The sequence below is a fragment of the Cydia splendana genome, chromosome 24 (assembly GCF_910591565.1).
Source record: "Cydia splendana chromosome 24, ilCydSple1.2, whole genome shotgun sequence".
In the NCBI taxonomy this organism is placed as follows: domain Eukaryota; kingdom Metazoa; phylum Arthropoda; class Insecta; order Lepidoptera; family Tortricidae; genus Cydia; species Cydia splendana.
This window is the reverse complement of record NC_085983.1, coordinates 5,643,463-5,664,669: the sequence shown is the minus strand read 5'-3', so window position 1 is coordinate 5,664,669 and position 21,207 is coordinate 5,643,463. Positions and strand designations below refer to the sequence as shown.

Below are 21,207 nucleotides of genomic sequence, written 5' to 3'. Positions count from 1 at the left end.
TTCGGTGCATAAACTGTTGTATTCCGATGCACTTTTTGATGCTTATCTGTGTCGGGGTTGTAATATAAGTAAAACATATCTGGGAGACCGAGCTTTGCTCCGGAAACATATAAAAAACTCAAAAATGCGCGTTTTCCCAGATATAAGACCTAGCTAGATCGATTTATCGCCCCCGAAAACCCCCATATAGCAAATTTCATCAAAATCGTTAGAGCCGTTTCCGAGATCCCCGTTATATACATATATACATATAAATAAATAAATAAACAAGATTTGCTCGTTTACAGGTAAAATAATAATAACTCCACGGCCGACTTCGGCCACGGCGACTGCTGTCAACTCCGTTGCTATCGTTGATGTGCTCGCAAGTGGCTGATGTAGCCGATCTTGTTAGTAAAAGTTCGCGAACATTGCGGGCATGTGAGCACACCGTTTACATAGTCATAGGGTGTTGCCGCAGGTGGTCTGGCTTTTATTCTATCACGCTTGGCATCAAGCTCTAAGCGCCGCCGAGATTCAAAATCGGTTATCCTGGCATTTATCGCAGCCCGCCATTCCGTACGCACGGCTGCCTGCTGCTCCCATCGCGAGGGCTCTACGCCACACTTTTTCATGTGACACTTTAGCACATCTTTGTACCTGAGGAATTCGCCGCCCTGTTTCCGCTTGCCCTCCTCAAGCTCAGAATAAAAGATGTGTATAAAGGTATTATATATATTAATATTAGATATTATATAAAAATAATTAAAACTATAGGTATTTATGTTGTCACTCCAGGAAAACTATGAAGGTTTTGGTCTTGATTTTTTAGGTAATAGAGAATTTCGATATAAAACAAAAGATAGGAATTACAGACTTCTAAAGGGGCTCTGGAATGAAACCTTTTTGATTTAATGATAAAAATATATTTCTTAGGCACAAGAGTGAGTCTAAATAAATCAGTCAGAATTGTGTCTTCAGGGGATTGCCACCCTACCTTTGTTTAGGCCCTCTGTCCTCCACGTATTAGGAGGTCATTCCAAGATAACATGCACATTTGATCTGAGAACCCCTCTGGGGACGCTCGCTCGCATGAACCCAATTTTTTGTAAGACCATATAGAGCCCCTTCCTCGACGACGTTCTCCGTCTCTGGCGGATGGCTATGGTCCCCCCAGACCTTCACGACGACGTCGTTGACAGTGAGCACGCTGCCCTTGCAGCCGGGGCGCTGGTGCGTCGCGCACTGCCAGCGGGCCCTGGGCCCGTTACAGTGACGCACGTAGCGGTAACCGTTGTAGCAGAGCGTGCGCGAGTCAAGAAAATGTACTAGGTTACAATCTATTGGGTCAGATACCCTAATTCTATGGCAGTTAGTTTCTCTTGTTCTGTCCCTCCGTACGAAGGCCCGAGGCTGTTGAGCTGATGCCGGGACTGCAGCATTTTGATTGGCTGAGATGTTTTGCGTTGATAGCGTTTGACCACTCTGTACTGTGAACGCAGGCTGTAAGGTTGTAGATGCATCGATTTCTGGTACTACAGCAAGGTTTTCATTTGCTAATAGGTCTTCCGTTGACTTCTTGTCTGCATGGTCCCGAGATTTTGCGCCTGTTCCACGGCAATTGTCTATTACTAACTCGTTACGCTCCACGTTTGGCGGTTTTTGGGCTGAAGTGTCTTCATGTATGGCCTTAGCTTGAAGCCGTGTCGTAGGCAATAGGCGATGGTTCATAATTATGGCCCTGGCGTTATATATTAACATTTCTTCATTTGCTCGCATCCCGTGTTCCTCGAGCTTGAGGTAGATTCTCATCCATTTTATCAAACCAGGCGAGAGGACCCCGCTGTTTTCTATGAAATCCACGTGAAACGTATCATTTTCGTGGCTCGATCGTGATTGGGGGGCGACGTGGTCTGGCAATCTGGTGATGGGAAATCTTTCTGTGCATTCTTTATTATTTTCTTCCTGTTTATTTTCCTGTTCAGCCTGCGGTAAGGATAGGTTAGGGCAAACTCTCTTGTTACTTTCTGGATTATCCATTTGTTACTTTTTATCCTGAAATGTATGCAGACGAATTACCGTAGTGAATACGTCGCAGGTCGCAGCACGTTAGTAGACTACTAGACATAAAGGACAAGTATCTAGTAAATGCAACTGATAAATGATAAGATAATAATAGGTTGTGCAATATTGGTTATTCCCCACAACGGTTCTTTACGGATTATAATAGGGAAGATGACACATGTTGAATTTTATAACAAAATCTAGTAAAACAGATAAAAAATGATCAATTTATCACAATAATGTGGACATTAAAATAATATATGGAAATAATACAAAAATACAGGACCTGGAAGTTTCGAAATTTTGTTGTTTTTTAACTTCCACAAAGGAAATAGGTAAGGATATACCATTCGATTCCTCACATTTTACCCAAAAAATATTTTATGGCAACTATATACATAAACACAATATTTCACCAACAAAAACGCAATTTTCTTACTTGTCCATACTTCAAGATGGACTCTCAGTGACCTTGACATCACGTTCACTTATTGTTTTGTTAGGAGCGTTTCGCGACGAAGTACGAGTACGACTGTCGGGCTTTGACTATCATTTCTGACTTTTGTATTGCTTTAATGCAATGGGTCCCATATAGACATTTGATCCTAAAAACAAACCTGATCGATTGATACCATAAATTAAAATTTGTCATCTAGCCTATTCCTGAATTATACAAACGCTGTAGGCGGTTATCAATTAAAAATTTACGATTATATAAAATAAGTGCCGTGAGCATAAGGGCATGTTGGAGGGCGCTGTGGGTAAACACGTTGCCAAGCTAAAGGCTGTTATGGAACCTGAGTCCGGGGCAAGATTGCATGCCTTGCCACCACACTTGGAAACCTTACTTGATAATGATACGTTACGGATAGCGGTAGCACCAGTGGGGAGACACTCCTGACTTCGGGCAAACTCGGCTCCGCTCGGCTCAGCATTGCTCTGAGCAATTATTAGGGTTGACACAACTTGACGTCCCTTTGTTCGCCAAACAATCAGCCAAAGTGGTAATAGTTGGGAGAAACGAGGAGAGACTGAGGAACGTCGCCGAGCAATGCGAAGGTCACGGCGAAGCGCTCGCAGTCAAAGCCGATCTTACCAACGACTCTGAGGTAGAACGCGTCGTAGAAGAGACGATTACACGCTTCGGGCAGATCGACGTACTTATCAACAATGCCGGTATAGTAAACAATACGAAAGTCGAAGAAGGAATATCAGATTACGACAAGATATTTAACACGAATCTGCGAAGCGTGTATCTTTTGACCAGTCTTGCTGTGCCTTATCTGATTAAGACGAAGGGTAACATTATTAATATCTCGGGCGGAAAATATTCCCTACATTGACTGTGTATGGCATGTCCAAGGCTGCCCTGGACATGTTCACTAAGGGCTTGGCTATGGAACCGGCTCCAAGCGTAATAGCGATCTCTATTAACTCCGGGCCTGTGAAGACTGATATCTGGCTACATGCGGGCCTTGAAGAAGGTGAAACCGTGATGGACACTTACGGAGCCGCTACTCTTTTGGGTAAATGTAGTGCATGTAGAGAGATAGCTGATATGGCTTTATATTTGACTAGTGATAAGGCCAACAGTATTACGGGAAGCACTTTTGTTATTGATAACGGTATAATATTAAAGTGAACTTAGTTGACGCATTTTGTGAAAAACAGATTGAAATAAAGTGTGTTAGAGTTTTTAAGCTTTTATTTAAGGCCCCGCATCGAAAAATAACAGGAGGTTTGAAACGTAGCTAGCCCCGGAAATGAACTGATTTTCAGATATATGTTTCTTGACTGTATGATAATAGATGTGATACTTAGTCGAAACACGAATGCATAAAATTTTCTCGATAGAAAATAAATCCGAAGTCACCTTCATTCTTCAAGTGCGCCGCGAAGCGCTTCCATGTGTGCGTACTTGTGGGGGGAAAGAATCTAGGTGGTGTGGCTTACGAAGCGGTATTCGCGGCTTTAGTAGAGGTCCTTAACTTGCAATGTTTGTATATATATATATATATATATATAAGTTATCTTCAATATTTGAACACCACGGGGTCTCTATTGTTTCCCAAAAAGTTTTGAGTCATAATGTATTGTTTGTCCGCATTTTAGTTAGTCATAATTTGTTTTTCTCAGAAACGCGTAACTTTTCGGGATTGCCACAAAACAAACCTAACATAACCTATCTATAGGGCTTCATATAGTTTTTCTCGTCAAGCTTTGGCCACTTCCGACGCGCTTCGAGTAAGCGTGCATCATCTTGTAACGTAATACATTTTCATAAATCATAATTAAATATTTTTGGGATAAAAATATAATTCTCACTTAAAAATAAAATACCTTTTTCTTATTTCAATGATTTTAACAATGTCCCAAACAAACTCTATTTGGTTGCATTTCGGTGCATAAACTGTTGTATTCCGATGCACTTTTTGATGCTTATCTGTGTCGGGGTTGTAATATAAGTAAAACATATCTGGGAGACCGAGCTTTGCTCCGGAAACATATAAAAAACTCAAAAATGCGCGTTTTCCCAGATATAAGACCTAGCTAGATCGATTTATCGCCCCCGAAAACCCCCATATAGCAAATTTCATCAAAATCGTTAGAGCCGTTTCCGAGATCCCCGTTATATACATATATACATATAAATAAATAAATAAACAAGATTTGCTCGTTTACAGGTAAAATAATAATAACTCCACGGCCGACTTCGGCCACGGCGACTGCTGTCAACTCCGTTGCTATCGTTGATGTGCTCGCAAGTGGCTGATGTAGCCGATCTTGTTAGTAAAAGTTCGCGAACATTGCGGGCATGTGAGCACACCGTTTACATAGTCATAGGGTGTTGCCGCAGGTGGTCTGGCTTTTATTCTATCACGCTTGGCATCAAGCTCTAAGCGCCGCCGAGATTCAAAATCGGTTATCCTGGCATTTATCGCAGCCCGCCATTCCGTACGCACGGCTGCCTGCTGCTCCCATCGCGAGGGCTCTACGCCACACTTTTTCATGTGACACTTTAGCACATCTTTGTACCTGAGGAATTCGCCGCCCTGTTTCCGCTTGCCCTCCTCAAGCTCAGAATAAAAGATGTGTATAAAGGTATTATATATATTAATATTAGATATTATATAAAAATAATTAAAACTATAGGTATTTATGTTGTCACTCCAGGAAAACTATGAAGGTTTTGGTCTTGATTTTTTAGGTAATAGAGAATTTCGATATAAAACAAAAGATAGGAATTACAGACTTCTAAAGGGGCTCTGGAATGAAACCTTTTTGATTTAATGATAAAAATATATTTCTTAGGCACAAGAGTGAGTCTAAATAAATCAGTCAGAATTGTGTCTTCAGGGGATTGCCACCCTACCTTTGTTTAGGCCCTCTGTCCTCCACGTATTAGGAGGTCATTCCAAGATAACATGCACATTTGATCTGAGAACCCCTCTGGGGACGCTCGCTCGCATGAACCCAATTTTTTGTAAGACCATATAGAGCCCCTTCCTCGACGACGTTCTCCGTCTCTGGCGGATGGCTATGGTCCCCCCAGACCTTCACGACGACGTCGTTGACAGTGAGCACGCTGCCCTTGCAGCCGGGGCGCTGGTGCGTCGCGCACTGCCAGCGGGCCCTGGGCCCGTTACAGTGACGCACGTAGCGGTAACCGTTGTAGCAGAGCGTGCGCGAGTCAAGAAAATGTACTAGGTTACAATCTATTGGGTCAGATACCCTAATTCTATGGCAGTTAGTTTCTCTTGTTCTGTCCCTCCGTACGAAGGCCCGAGGCTGTTGAGCTGATGCCGGGACTGCAGCATTTTGATTGGCTGAGATGTTTTGCGTTGATAGCGTTTGACCACTCTGTACTGTGAACGCAGGCTGTAAGGTTGTAGATGCATCGATTTCTGGTACTACAGCAAGGTTTTCATTTGCTAATAGGTCTTCCGTTGACTTCTTGTCTGCATGGTCCCGAGATTTTGCGCCTGTTCCACGGCAATTGTCTATTACTAACTCGTTACGCTCCACGTTTGGCGGTTTTTGGGCTGAAGTGTCTTCATGTATGGCCTTAGCTTGAAGCCGTGTCGTAGGCAATAGGCGATGGTTCATAATTATGGCCCTGGCGTTATATATTAACATTTCTTCATTTGCTCGCATCCCGTGTTCCTCGAGCTTGAGGTAGATTCTCATCCATTTTATCAAACCAGGCGAGAGGACCCCGCTGTTTTCTATGAAATCCACGTGAAACGTATCATTTTCGTGGCTCGATCGTGATTGGGGGGCGACGTGGTCTGGCAATCTGGTGATGGGAAATCTTTCTGTGCATTCTTTATTATTTTCTTCCTGTTTATTTTCCTGTTCAGCCTGCGGTAAGGATAGGTTAGGGCAAACTCTCTTGTTACTTTCTGGATTATCCATTTGTTACTTTTTATCCTGAAATGTATGCAGACGAATTACCGTAGTGAATACGTCGCAGGTCGCAGCACGTTAGTAGACTACTAGACATAAAGGACAAGTATCTAGTAAATGCAACTGATAAATGATAAGATAATAATAGGTTGTGCAATATTGGTTATTCCCCACAACGGTTCTTTACGGATTATAATAGGGAAGATGACACATGTTGAATTTTATAACAAAATCTAGTAAAACAGATAAAAAATGATCAATTTATCACAATAATGTGGACATTAAAATAATATATGGAAATAATACAAAAATACAGGACCTGGAAGTTTCGAAATTTTGTTGTTTTTTAACTTCCACAAAGGAAATAGGTAAGGATATACCATTCGATTCCTCACATTTTACCCAAAAAATATTTTATGGCAACTATATACATAAACACAATATTTCACCAACAAAAACGCAATTTTCTTACTTGTCCATACTTCAAGATGGACTCTCAGTGACCTTGACATCACGTTCACTTATTGTTTTGTTAGGAGCGTTTCGCGACGAAGTACGAGTACGACTGTCGGGCTTTGACTATCATTTCTGACTTTTGTATTGCTTTAATGCAATGGGTCCCATATAGACATTTGATCCTAAAAACAAACCTGATCGATTGATACCATAAATTAAAATTTGTCATCTAGCCTATTCCTGAATTATACAAACGCTGTAGGCGGTTATCAATTAAAAATTTACGATTATATAAAATAAGTGCCGTGAGCATAAGGGCATGTTGGAGGGCGCTGTGGGTAAACACGTTGCCAAGCTAAAGGCTGTTATGGAACCTGAGTCCGGGGCAAGATTGCATGCCTTGCCACCACACTTGGAAACCTTACTTGATAATGATACGTTACGGATAGCGGTAGCACCAGTGGGGAGACACTCCTGACTTCGGGCAAACTCGGCTCCGCTCGGCTCAGCATTGCTCTGAGCAATTATTAGGGTTGACACAACTTGACGTCCCTTTGCGTGCACGACCACAGATAAGATAATGATTTTGACAACCCTATATAGTCGAAGGGAATAGTGCCATAAGTTAGAAACGGATATCATGATTCGATCCTGAATCGCTGTCAAACTTCGGTTTTGTAGGAAGTGTCCTTTCTGTACGGTAGTACTATTATTTATTCTGTGGTGTGCTACCAGAGTGAGAATGAGAATCAAGAAGTCAAACTAAGTACTTAAAAAACGTAAAAAATTACATTTTAGAAATTTCTATTAAAAAAAAAACGAATCGTTTAGTATTTGAGGAAGAATATAGGTGCGTTATATTTAATAAACAGTAACTTGGCCGACTTTTCTGGATCTAGACGATTTCGTTATAGGTAATGACAAAATTACCTAGCACTTACGCCGCCGCTAAGATGTTCCTGAACCGACTTCTTCGACATCCACGTCCGCATTAAGCTCCGCATCGATTTTATGCGGATGCGGATTTTGAAAACAATGCGGAACTTCCGCGGTTGCGAATGCGGATGCGAACATTCGCAACATCCCTGGTTAGTGTTAATTATCACTAGTGTCGTCACTCACCGGGTCGTGTTTTATCCGATGGTTGCTGTAGGCCGCGGGCTCGACGTACCCCCGCCGACAGGGCGCGCACTTGAACGGCGCGTTGAGGTAGTTAACGGAGGACCCACGTGCGCGCAGCTCTGCCAGCTGCTGTTCTGTGGTCAGGATCAGTTCCCGGGCGTAGCCGGATTTGAAGCCTGGAAACACTACATTGTTAGATGGGGCAAATAGCCTCCTAAGGCCCAGCCATATAAGTGAAAAATCCAAAATTTGCCACTGAATTTTGAACCAATAGTGTAGGAAATATAGTTGAATTTGCGTTGTTGGAAAATTGAACGAAACAAAGCAAAAACGACTCTGTTCCTATTGAATAGGATTTAAATTTCATCGAAATTAGCAGGTACTACAGGTAGGACCTTGGGCCTTAGGAGGATAGAGTGTATGTATAGAGAGTTACTGTCATAGTAAATTTTGTAGTCACAGTAAATTTTGTGCCATCTATCGACGACAGGATCAAAACTAAAAATGAAAAAGTGTAAAAACATCAAAAAATGTATTTTATACAATATAGAAAAAATTTTTTTTTAGAACGCCATATGACTTTGAGCCATTACATGTTCTTTCGCTGATATGTCTTAAAATGTTGTTAAATATCAAACGCTGTCGCCAACGCCATCTAGACGAGTATACTTCCTATCCAAATCCAAGACAACAATATAATTTACTGAGCAGCAGTACATGGAATCATGCCGTCCTTGTCACACATTTTAGAGATATAATATTTAAAAAACAAGTTCGCACTGTCCCTCTCACTCGCTACGCTATCATCCCCCGCCATCCCACTCCGACACCGCTCCTCAGATACCCGTCATTACATGTTTTTGTGTTAGTCCGAGTCACACGTATTTTCGCCAAAATAGTGTTCCTCTAAATAGCTGTGTGTGTGTTTCGATTGATGAAGTTAGGGTGAGTAATTTTAATATGTCTATTGAGCGCTGAATCATAATAATGATAGAATTAAAACATTATTTGTACTGCCAGCCGCCGCCGTACCCCCGAGCGAAAAATTAATGTTTTTTCGGCACGGCAAGTCTAGTCTCGTTTACAATTCTTGACATGGCTGGTATACTTTAATTTGTAATCGTATTTTCATTTAGCGTGATAAACTCATTACCTAAGAAATCAACTAAGTAAGTAATCTTTGCGTTCGTACGAAATCACTTGTTACAACTACCTTCTTTTTAGAATAAAATAAGTACGGAGCTATAAATAAATCACAAAATGACCTTTAACCCAGTTATATGACTAATTCAAAATCCAAAGGTTATAGTAATATGTAGATATTACTTACATTTCATGTTTTGAATAAAAAATGGTACATTCATACTATGTAATGTTCGCTCAGTAAATTGTTTACGAATGCGAACACTATATTATTATATTATATTGACATGCTTTCGCCTACAGATTTTATATACTGTATACTAGTATACAAACCATATCTGAATTGAATAAACTTTATATAGGTATTTATACGTACTACGTAATCGTTCCGATCTACCCTACCGTGTAATAAAAAAGTGTTTAATGCCAGTAACCGATGTATACAACCAGCACGCGCTATGCGTGCTCCGATACCGACATAGTGAATGGATCGTAAGGATTAAAACGGATTAGGTACTTTAATCGCACATCGCGGTATCGTCGAGTCTTGGGTCCAGTCGGTGTGATCGCCTCCCTTTGCTCATCAGTTAATCTCCTGCTTTGTGATAACTAGACATTCTTGATTGACAGTATTAAGTACCAATGCTATAATAAGCTAAACATCACATAGCCAGTTATTAGTTACTTTCTACAATAGTACCTACTCTGTACGTGTAAACCTCATGAATGTGCTTACATAATTTTTATTTAGACACTTGCACATTATCAACTCAATGTAATTTTAGAATGAAATAAATGATGGACAGAGTATGTATTTGATTAGTGTAATATTATGGACTACGTCCAATAATAATACTGCGCTAGTACAATAGCGTCGAGGATCGTTAACCCATGCGTAAATCGTATCGGAAATATAAGTAAAACCTGACACCAACTGACAACTGGGATTCAGAATTTGGTAGTTTAAGTAGAGTGAGTACTTTACAAGCTTAGGTAAACTATGCAACAAGATGATCATAAAACAGATAGGTACTCGGTATTAAACGTGTTACCAAATAAAAGTCAATGACAAAAGGAGAGTTTATAATATTGCACATTAATTAACACGTATAAATTAAAATTCATATCACATAAATATTTAGTTAAAAACGAGATTAAAAGCAAAATTTCTCCCACTTTAATAGTGAAAAGGCTATCATTACTCCACAATCATTGTGTTGAGAGCTCCGCCTTCACAGCGTTGAGGTTATATTTACCCCACTTTAACAGTCTTTACTCCACATTAATTGTGTCGAGAACTCCGCTTCAAGAGCGTTGAGGGTAAATTTGCCCCACTTTAATAGTGAAGAGGCCATCATTACTCCACAATAATTGTGTCGAGAGCTCCGCTTTAACAGCGTTGAGGCTAAATTTGCCCCACTTTAATAGTGAAGTGGCTATCTTTACTCCACATTAATTGTGTCGAGAACTCCGCTTTAACAGCGTTGAGGGTAACTTTGCCCCACTTTAATAGTGAAGAGGCCATCATTACTCCACAATAATTGTGTCGAGAGCTCCGCTTTAACAGCGTTGAGGCTAAATTTGCCCCACTTTAATAGTGACGTGGCTATCTTTACTCCACATTAATTGTGTCGAGAACTCCGCTTTAACAGCGTTGAGGGTAACTTTGCCCCACTTTAATAGTGAGGAGACTATATTTACTCCACAGTAATTGTGTCGAGAGCTCCGCTTTCACAGCGTCGAGGTTAAATTTGCCCCGCATTAATAGCGACGAGGCTATCTTTACTCCACATTTATTGTGTTGAAGATTTATGATGATTATTGCGTAATATCTAAAACTACATAATAATGATTGACTCGCTCTTCGATTGCTTCGGTCATTTGGCTCATCGGTCGCTTCGCTCTTCGGTCGCTTCGCTCTTCGGATGCTACGCTCTTCGGTCGCTTCGCTCTTCGGATGCTACGCTCTTCAGCCGCTTCGCTCTTCGATCACTTCGTTCTTCAGTCACTTCGTTCTTCGGTCTTTACGCTCTTCGGTATGTTTGGTCTGCAGACGCTTTGCTCGTTGTAAACTGAGTCAAAGATATATAACGTTGCTCCACTGTAACAGTGTTGATGCCAATGTAATGTACTTGTCATAGTCTGTATCCAGACCTTTATGTTGACTCCACTTTAATAGTGATGTGACTGTGGCTTTACGTATGTGAAATACAGAGGAGATTTTAGTGAATGAAAACATTTATTTACATACAATATATATACAGTGGTACTACTAAACGAAATTAATAACTAGCTTAAATCTAAAATAGGCCCTTGAGGCATTGTACCAAGGATGCTGGCGGCATTTCCTCGCTGTATCGCAATGCTGATACGTTGTGCGAGGTAGCCGCCAGCTTTTAGTTATGTTGAAGTAATTTAATTGGTATTAATGCAGGCTAAAATCCTGGTAACAAAATGTACACAAACAGTGCTGTATGACGAGTGAACAATATATGGAAAGTGATATATGTAACCCTTTAAACGATTTTACATTCAATATTTGACCTGCATAATATATATAATATATATATACCATCTCAACGAGCCCAATTTACCTACTCGTAACAAATCCAGTACGATTTGCTTACTGGTTATCTCGGCTCTAAACTTCAGGGGACCGTCGTCGCCGCAACTAACAAGGGCTGCGCCGTGGTTGATGCATACATCCCACGACGCGAAATCAACGCTAGAAACCTCAGCTGAAAACCAATATGCACAATTGTACAACCTTGCAACCAGAGTTAAATGCTGTAACCTGTTACATGAATCGCTTTCGCTAAATAGCTAGATTGACAATCGCAATAAAGGATTGATATCCTTAAACAATAATAAAATTTAATATTGTCATTAATTTAAATGCTCTAGGTTGTCATAATTATTGTCTTGCTGTACAGTTATAATAGGGTATTTTCCTACTTTTTTTTGAACTGTCAAAACGGTTTGCTAATAATATGGAATTTACATAAAATATTTACATCGTGACGTCACGGTCAACTCACCTAATTTTTATATTTCTATCTGATTTATTAAATAGAACTTGTGTTTAAAAATAACTCCTATCTGTGTTTTTCTAATTATTGTTGGTTGTGTAGGTATCACAAGAATACTGTGCACGCTGCACAGTCTTATTGTAACGTTAAAAAATGTTACTATAAGTTACTCCTTGAAAGTTAAATTTCAAGTAAATGCCTTATATTTCGTTCACAAATATAATATCATAATTTAACACCTACCTACACTACAATCTACCAAAGTTTACTTACCACTTGTATCACGTGTAGTCGTCATCGGTCAGATACGTAAGATACGTAAAGAAAGACGACTTATTTATTAATAAAGGTAGTCTATCTATATATATTATTTAGCTATTTACATATTGTTTGAGAATGTGACTGTCTCATTTCAATCAAGGACAGAGAGAATCATACTATCTTTGTCTTACACTAGTACTAGTACCCAAAAGAAAAGGATAAGTATAGTTTTCCTGGTTGTTACTGACTGACAAATTGGTTTGACCAACTATATAAATCTATATTTTAAAGCTGAATTATAATTGAAAATTTGAAAAATGATAAGTTTCAAAACAATACCTACCGGATTTTCTACTAGTCGTTGTCCGGACTTAGTCTAAAAGTATAGAAACTTGATTTCAATGACAACCTTGCAATGAAGAAAAATCTCCTTTACCCACATTTATAAGCTGTGTATAGAAGAGGGTATTTATTGTTGTATTGAATATTCATTGCAAAGTGTCATAAAGTTATATTTTAGTGTCAATACTTAAAAAGACACGCATTCATAGTTAAATCATAACGCATAAAATAATTACATCCAGTGAGTGGTTGGAAAAATCTAAATGATACAAAACGGCTTATTTATAAGTATAGTGTCTGACAGAAAACACACATCCTCAACCGTTGAAGTTATTATAATCTTGAAAATTAAAACATTGTATACTCGTATTTTAATGAAATTGAAATATCAATAATATAATGGGTCCAATATTGATTGAGAGCTAACTAAAGATTGAACACACTTTTCAATGGCGTAATGGTTTAAGTACATAAGCAATGGCAAAATTACATTTAAACAACTTACCAATAGCCCACAATGTAACCAAAGAAAGTTTTATACCTACTTTTTTGTTTTTTACTTTCACCACAAAGGAATATTGATTCAAGTAATTTAAGAATAATAATTTAAGTTAATTAATGACGCCCATCATTATAATATAATATTATTATGATATATATATCTACATAAAATTACATTTGTAGGTAGATACATAATTACAATTTTTTGGTATAAATTAATATGTACCTCTTATGAGACACCGTTGTTCTCTTCAGCTGAAATCAGTAATATCAGTAACGGTATACGTAACTTACTGATTTGATATCGATATTTCATTTTATTTTCGCATCTGTATTTAGATACAAGGCTCTGAACATCTGCTCAGTAAATTATATTGTTGTCTTGGATTTGGATAGGAAGTATAATTAATAATCAAACGAACTTACCTGTGAAGTTTGATTACAATTATACGAGTATCCAAATCCAAGACAACAAAGTCCCGCCCCCCAACCCCGAAAATAAAAATAAAATAGTCTCCGTGCATAACACAAAAAGATTCACTCTGAAATAATGACGGGTATCTGAGGAGCGGTGTCGGAGTGGGATGGCGGGGGATGATAGCGTAGCGAGTGAGAGGGACAGTGCGAACTTGTTTTTTAAATATTATATCTCTAAAATGTGTGACAAGGACGGCATGATTCCATGTACTGCTGCTCAGTAAATTATATTGTTGTCTTGGATTTGGATACTCGTATAATTGTAATCAAACTTCACAGGTAAGTTCGTTTGATTATTAAGTATATGCCAAAGGTGTGGCGCCATCTATTCGAGTATAACTTTTCCTTGATTTCCAAGGCACGTTTTTTAGTTATCTTAGGCACACTTGCACCATCCCACTAACTCGGGGTTAAGCGGTTAAACCGTTAACCTAGTGTCAAATTGTACTGGAAACCATGGTAACTCCAGGTTTAACCGGTTAACCCCGGGTTAGTGAAATGGTACAAGTGGGCCTTATACGGAGTTATATCTTTGGGCGGGGTAATGGGACGTTGCCGGCCGAATGTGATATGAAACGCGAGGACGTTTAGTAGGTATAAGGCTGGTAATCCTATTGATTAAAAGAAATGCAAATGGGTCATCTTGACCTTATCTGAACGCACGAAGGTTGATATTAGGCTGTAGCCGCGCGCGTCAGTTGACGTCTTTGGCGGTTAAACAGTAAAAAGAGTAGAGATGCCCGAATAGTGGTTTTGGCCTAATACCGAGTATCGAATATTCGGCATGATATGCAAACATTTTGTTTTGAGTCACAATTATTATAAAAACTGTTCGCCAACAAAACACAACGTTTGCTAAGATATATTTTTTGTTGAACAGAAATAAAGAATGTAGTTAGAGTCAATCAAATCAGACCTATGATAAAAATAATATATTCTGTAATCAACAAATGTTCCAAAAAGGGTCTTCGTACTCGTATTTAACAACTTTCCAAGAATACTTTTTAAATATTACACATGTATACACCTATACTCTGTATCTTAAGGTATTTAAATAAAAGTAAAAAAACTACCCTCAAGTGGCTCCTTAAGCCAGTTTAGGGTAAATGAAAACATTACATGATCAAATAATGTAGGTTAAAGTCAGGTCGTTCAGTGACTGATCCAGGCGGTTATAACTACCCGAAAATGTACAAATTAATTGTTTACTTTTATTTAAATACCTAAAGATACAGAGTATAGTTTTTGGTTATTTAAATTGTGTATTTTTTTTAGGTAGGTGCAACAGATATACCGAATAGTTACCGAATATTCGTGGCACCTCTAAAAAAGAGTACCTTTTAAGAACTCCTTGTCTTTATGAGTGACAGTCTTCTTTCCCTTCCTCTGGCTGATGGCGACCAGCGGAAGGTCATCTTCTGAGTCCGATGGTGCCTCTTTAACGGACACGTGGTCCTCAGTGTCCTCGTGATCCTCATGGTCTGATAACACACCTGTGGGCCGCTCTGATATATCTGATAGTGACTATACCAAAAATTTTATTTTTGCAAAAACTTATTATTTTTAAATGACCCTTAAAACTAGGCGTCCATAGGCTACGGTGACTGCTTACCATCAGGCGGGCCGTATGCTTGTTTCTAACCGATGTGGTATAAAAAAATCACCTACCTTCAGGTTCTTCCTTCAATGGTTTAACTTCAACTTCAACTGAAACTCCGCTGGGTTTTATATCGAAATGCTCCGTTTGAAAAGTAAATTTTGTTGTTAGCTTGTGCCCTCGTCTGTCTATGTGTTCAATCAGGTCTTGCGTGAGCTGCAATATAATGGTTTAAATTTCAAAAAATATTTTGTAAGTAGGTTTCAAGGACTCCTTTATAAGTCAAAACAACATTAAAATTTATAGTGGAATCATATGGTGACATGGAAAATATATAGCAACATTTATGAATACAACAGTCAATGGGTAGACATTACACTATCTTAAAAGAAAGTGTTACTACAATAAAATTGAGATGTAGCCTCTATGGTTAGTAATATATAAAATTTGGAGATTTAAAAGTTCCCCAATGTTAGAGAAAATACTAATAGCATTTGGAGGTGTAAAGGCTCTCCAAGCATCAAAATTATTATACCCAACCCTAATAATTGCTCAGAGCAATACTGAGCCGAGCAGAGCCGAGTTTGCCTGAAAGGAGGAGTGTCTCCCCATTGCCCAAAGCTCTTATATTTGCGAATTAAGAACTATGGGACATGTTTTTGAGTAAGTTGTATGCACCCACATTTTTACACTTGAGTGTACTTTGAAGGTACTGAAAATTTTGTACATGGAACCAGACCTCGTTGTTAGTAGCGAGCAGCCTGCTGAGCAGCCGGTCAGAGGTGACGGACTGCACCCAGAGCTGGTAGCTCTTCTGCAGCAACGCCAAGCAGATGCAGCATACAGTGCTTGGCTTGCCGTCGTCTGCATGGAGCTGAAACAGGAGTGAAGGAGACCTTGTTATATTATTTATTTAGTAGGGATCAGCTCCGGACTTGCACAGGTCACACAGAAATTTAAATAATTATACACCTAAACCTTCCTCAGAATCACTCTATAGAAAGAAGAACGCTACATGAATTCAGTTGTTTACGTTATTCAATGTATTTTTTAAATCCCATTCTTTTTTTGAAGCGAGACAAGTTGCTATGTATTACAGACATTATAGTCTGTATCTTTAGGTATTTAAATAAAAGTAAACAAACAATTTGTACATTTTCGGGTAGTTAGTACATTTATTGGTTAACCAACCAAATACAAAATAACCTGGATCTGTCATTGAACAACCTGACTTTAACCTACATTATTTGACCATGTAATGTTTTGATCTACCCTCAAATGGCTTCTTAAGATTCAATTACATTTTGTTTACTCTTTTTTAAATACCTAAAGATACAGACGATAGTGTTGGGTCAGCGATCTTAAGTATTTCATTTTTCACCTATGAATGAAGTGATTCTTGAGGAAGGTTTAGGTGTATAATTTGTTAACCCGTGCGAAGCCGGGGCGGGTCGCTGGTATATGTATAAATTTGCATTAGAAACTCAAAGACATTGATTTAAGTATGGCAAAGATAAAACATATCATGACATACCGGTAATCTCGTCAATTTCTCATACATTTCTTGAAGACAGGAGTTCAATATATTGTAAACAGTCACGTTAGTGGCTAGGCACACTCTGCACAGTAATAATTGAGACATATTCAATGATTTCACTGATCACATATAGTATATAAATATTAAGCACATCGTTTATATGGTGTTAAATATTACGAATTAACTAGGATAAAAATAAGGGACGCTACATCATTTCCTTTATTGCTGTAAATTAGGGACTAGTTAATATAGTTTTGCTGATAAAAAGAAATAAATAAACAAATATCGAAACGAAGACGCGTCCTCTGAAATTATAGTTAAGGGTGACAATTTGTCAAATTTATATTAAGATAAAAGACTATCCAGTTCAATTTAAGCTTTAACGTGACGAGTTAAAGCATATATTAAAATATAAATCAAATCTGCATTTATAAGAAAAGAAGTACATTAATCGATTCAGAACGTACCCTACTATTTGACATTACTAGTGTTGTAGCCCGCGGCCCGATGCAAGTGGCATAAGTACGCGAACTACTGGCTCCGTGTGCAACTCCCAAGTTTGATGTTTGAAAATATCCATTCGTTTCTAAACGTACCCTTGTGCCACATTTGACAGTACAGTGACAGATAGGTTGTTTATAAGTTTTATAACCTTAAAGTTAAACTTGCACGTGAAATCAAAACGTTGTTGTAATTTTAAGCAGCGCTGTGGTGCTTAAACAATGACGGAATTAACAATAGATTCGGTTTCTTCAAAGGGGCCGATCTATCCAATGTTAATAAACTTTCAAAACGGTTACCCGAATGAAGACTTCGAAAGTGAATGCTCAATCATACAAGAGAATGGGACTAAAACGATAGCTACCGAGCTTGATGAGCTTGTTTACTATGGTAAAGAGGAAAACGAAGAGTTGGGTAAGACCCTGATACTAGCAAGAGACAGGAAAACCGGTAAAGTACGCCTTATAGAGGTGGGCTGCGCTGAGCTCATACCATATCGTAAAGTTGACTTGAATGCATCGCAACAGGTAACCAGCAGATTAGAGCTGAGTAGGAAGTTCGGATCTAAAAAACAAAAGAAGCAAATGGAACAACGGGAGAAATTAAAAGTAAATGTACAAACCGTTACACAACAGATGGAAAATGTAACTGCGAATATTACTGTTGACCAACTAGACCTATCTAAGTATAATAAGAACGATTCTGAAGAATTCTACATACCACCTATAGACAGAGACGCGACTAAAGTCGAAGATGTATATCCTGTAGAGAAAATTATGTCTGAAGAAGAATTTGAGAATATTTACTCAGATTTAAAGCAAGAAAAGTATGAAGAATATTACCATCCGTATATAAAGTCTTTAGTTAAAGGCCGGACGTTGTCTAACGAGTTAACGGTGCTGGCGGTTTACACTAGTGAGCTACTGAAATTTTTACAGGTTGGTTGCATGGAAATAAAAAAGAAAAACTTTAAAATATGCGATTTCTCAAACACATTAAACAACGTTGTGTTGAAAAACTTTACGGAATTTAGTAAAGCTGCAAATAAGGTGAGATCGAGACCAGTGCACATGAAAGATAAGCTCATATGTCACATAATGGTGTTTGTGTTGATATTACATAATTTTAAGGTTGAACTTGAGCCTTTGTGTGCAGCTTTGAAGATGTCGCCTAAGACTCAGCCGTGCATCAATAAGGTCCGTCTCATCGGAGCATACATGGTACATACCGAGGGGGGGAAGATGGTGCAATTGAAATTGCCCTTAGCTCCAAAAACTTCTTTCATGAGAAGGAAAAGTACAAAGTTTTAACACATTCAGTGGCGAAAACCAGACTATCGGGTATTTTATGATTTCGTTCCCAGGCCGGAAGACCTGATAGTCGGGATCGTGGTACTACTGCTTTATATGACGAAATTGTTGTGGCCTGGCGCGGACGTCTTATTTGGCGGGGTGGCAATGAATGTGTTAAATGTTTGATATATACATTTTTGACCCCCGACACAAAAAAAGGGGGAGGATATATGTTTGCCGCCAACGCCTGTCTGTCTGTGGCATCATAGCTCTCATACGAATGGACTGATTTTGATGCGGTGTTTTTCGTGATAACAAGTCCTTGCAGTGGTTCTTGATAAAAATCGATTGAAGCAAGTTTCCTTACCGAGGTTCTTAGCTATGTTTGATAAAAATCTATCCAGCAGTTTGAAGAGTATCAGCTATTTTCCAAAATGATTAATGCATTTTCGTGCATAGCAGGTTTTTTTTATTTAAATGTATTATGTAGTTATAGTTAGGTTCCAAGTCAAATGATTATCATGATGATTTTATGATTATTAGTTCGTTAAGGAGATATGAAATCAAATAAAATAGATATTTTATCATAAACATTGTTTTATTTCAACTACATGTTTTAGACTCCAACGAACCTAGCCGCCGCCCGGCGGGTTCGAGTGACCCTTAAAATCGATAGGGTTATTAGCGACCACGATGTCTGATGTACAGTCAAAGAATTTAATATTCTACCCATTTTGTACTTTTTTTTTCCACTTAAATCTGCAATCGGCTGTTCTAGCCATAATCGGATGGTTTCTTTTTTTTAAGTTGTTATTTAGGGTGGTGTTCCACTGAGCACCATCACCAGTTTACGTGGGGGCTTATTGTCTCTGGTCTATAGTTCGTTTTTTTAGCATTAGAAAGAACTTGAAAGAAGCTGAGCGATCTTGACATGTCTTTTAATTGTTAACGATTTTAAAAAATCAGTAACTATTACTTACGAAAGCAGAAGAATATAAATGATCGTATTAGATTCATAATTGTTACATATTTGTCGTAACTTATTTTTAAAATGTGTTTTTCAATTAAAAGGCACGTCAAGATTGTTTACCTTATTTCTAATGCTAAAAAAAACGAACTATAGCCCTAGGATGTGCCATCTTTTTAGCCTCGGTATGTAGTCTTGTTCGTTTAACAGGTTTCTGGCTAATTCGTTGCAGTGGTTTTGAAGTCTTTGTACTTTGTTACAGTGATATAGTTGAATTATCGAGAAGATGGAATTGCATTTGTAGTGGTTGTATGCTGATAGTACAAGAAAATAGAAAATTCAAATATAGAATGCCTGTAAACAAACAATACTACTACATATGCAATTCCACGCTCTCGATGATTCAACTATAATAGTATGAGGTCTCCACTTTTTGGAGGTCTCTCAGCGACTTTTATATTGACTGTCTGATTGTCACTGTGACAAGGTACGAAATCAAATTCTATGACTGTAATCTATAGACGTGATTGTACAGAAATAGGTAGCTGCCTTCTTAAATACTACACATACAAAATTATAATACTTATGGTAGTTACCCTAAAGCCCTGTCTCCATATTGCGCGGCAAACTATCGAACATTGGCTCGCGAGGCAGCCGCGCGCAATGGATACTCGATCAGATCGAGTTGGCTCGCGAGCCAACCCGGTATCCAATGTTCGATAGTTTGCCGCGCAATATGGAGACAGGGCTTAATACTTACATTTTACAAACAAGTAAATAATAAAGATTTACAATCTCTGCACAAAAAAGAGATGATACACGATAGAGATATCGCCATCTCACGTCTACGTATCGCTCGGCAGTTACTAAATTCAGGGGGTTATTCCGACTAGTTACCACCAAGTTGTTACCAGTGGTAACTACTGGGATTTTTTTCCCACCTTTTACCACTGGTAACTACTGGGAAAAAAAAATCCCAGTAGTTACCACCAACTCGGTTTGGTATAAGTACTGTTTTTATTAGTATTGAACTCTTAAAAAAATTTTGGTGGTAACTACTCGGAAAAATAATTCCCAGTAGTTACCACCAACTCGGTTTGGTTACCAGTGGTAAAAGGTGGGAAAAAAATTCTCAGTAGTTACCACTGGTAACAACTTGGAGGTAACTAGTGGGAATAACCCAATTCAGGAAGGTGTTAAAAGCTCTTGAACATTGAGGAAACCCTCTATTGGACTTAGAGCTAAAATACCCCATTTTGATATACACTTCTATCGCAAAGAAAGCTGATTTGAGTAAACTTTACAACTTACAAGTCTTTATCATTAACTCGTCCCTGATTGTAAGATGAAAATGTGAATATATGAATTTAAAAATATGAAAAGTAAATAAAAATATGTTTATCTTAAATAGATTCTTACTTAATTTATATAATACTAATTATTGCCTTAAGTAAATAGGTTTTTGAGATACAGTCAATATAACTTTGTTTCATATTTTTATGTAATATTGTTTTATGTAAGCCGAAAAGTTA

At 38.4% G+C, this 21,207-nt stretch overlaps 2 protein-coding genes across 2 annotated transcripts in view; one reads left to right on the top strand and one right to left on the bottom strand.

Annotated features, from left to right (window-relative positions):
- Positions 1-17,064, bottom strand: part of LOC134802363 (zinc finger protein ZFP2-like) — a 28,795-nt gene extending 11,731 nt beyond the window's left edge. Inside the window, exons 1-5 of the mRNA XM_063774990.1 lie at positions 16,913-17,064; positions 16,118-16,252; positions 15,450-15,594; positions 15,119-15,274; positions 8,029-8,204 (exon numbers count right to left, since the gene is read on the bottom strand). Coding sequence (XP_063631060.1) covers positions 8,029-8,204; positions 15,119-15,274; positions 15,450-15,594; positions 16,118-16,252; positions 16,913-17,020 — 720 coding nt within the window. The 5' untranslated portion in view covers positions 17,021-17,064. The remainder of the gene's footprint in view (positions 1-8,028; positions 8,205-15,118; positions 15,275-15,449; positions 15,595-16,117; positions 16,253-16,912) is intronic.
- Positions 17,065-17,568: 504 nt separating this feature from the next.
- LOC134802226 (uncharacterized) lies at positions 17,569-19,152 on the top strand. Its single transcript, XM_063774815.1, has one exon. The coding sequence runs from the start codon at positions 17,638-17,640 to the stop codon at positions 18,724-18,726; it is 1,089 nt and encodes a 362-aa protein (XP_063630885.1). The 5' UTR covers positions 17,569-17,637; the 3' UTR covers positions 18,727-19,152.
- Positions 19,153-21,207: the final 2,055 nt, after the last annotated feature.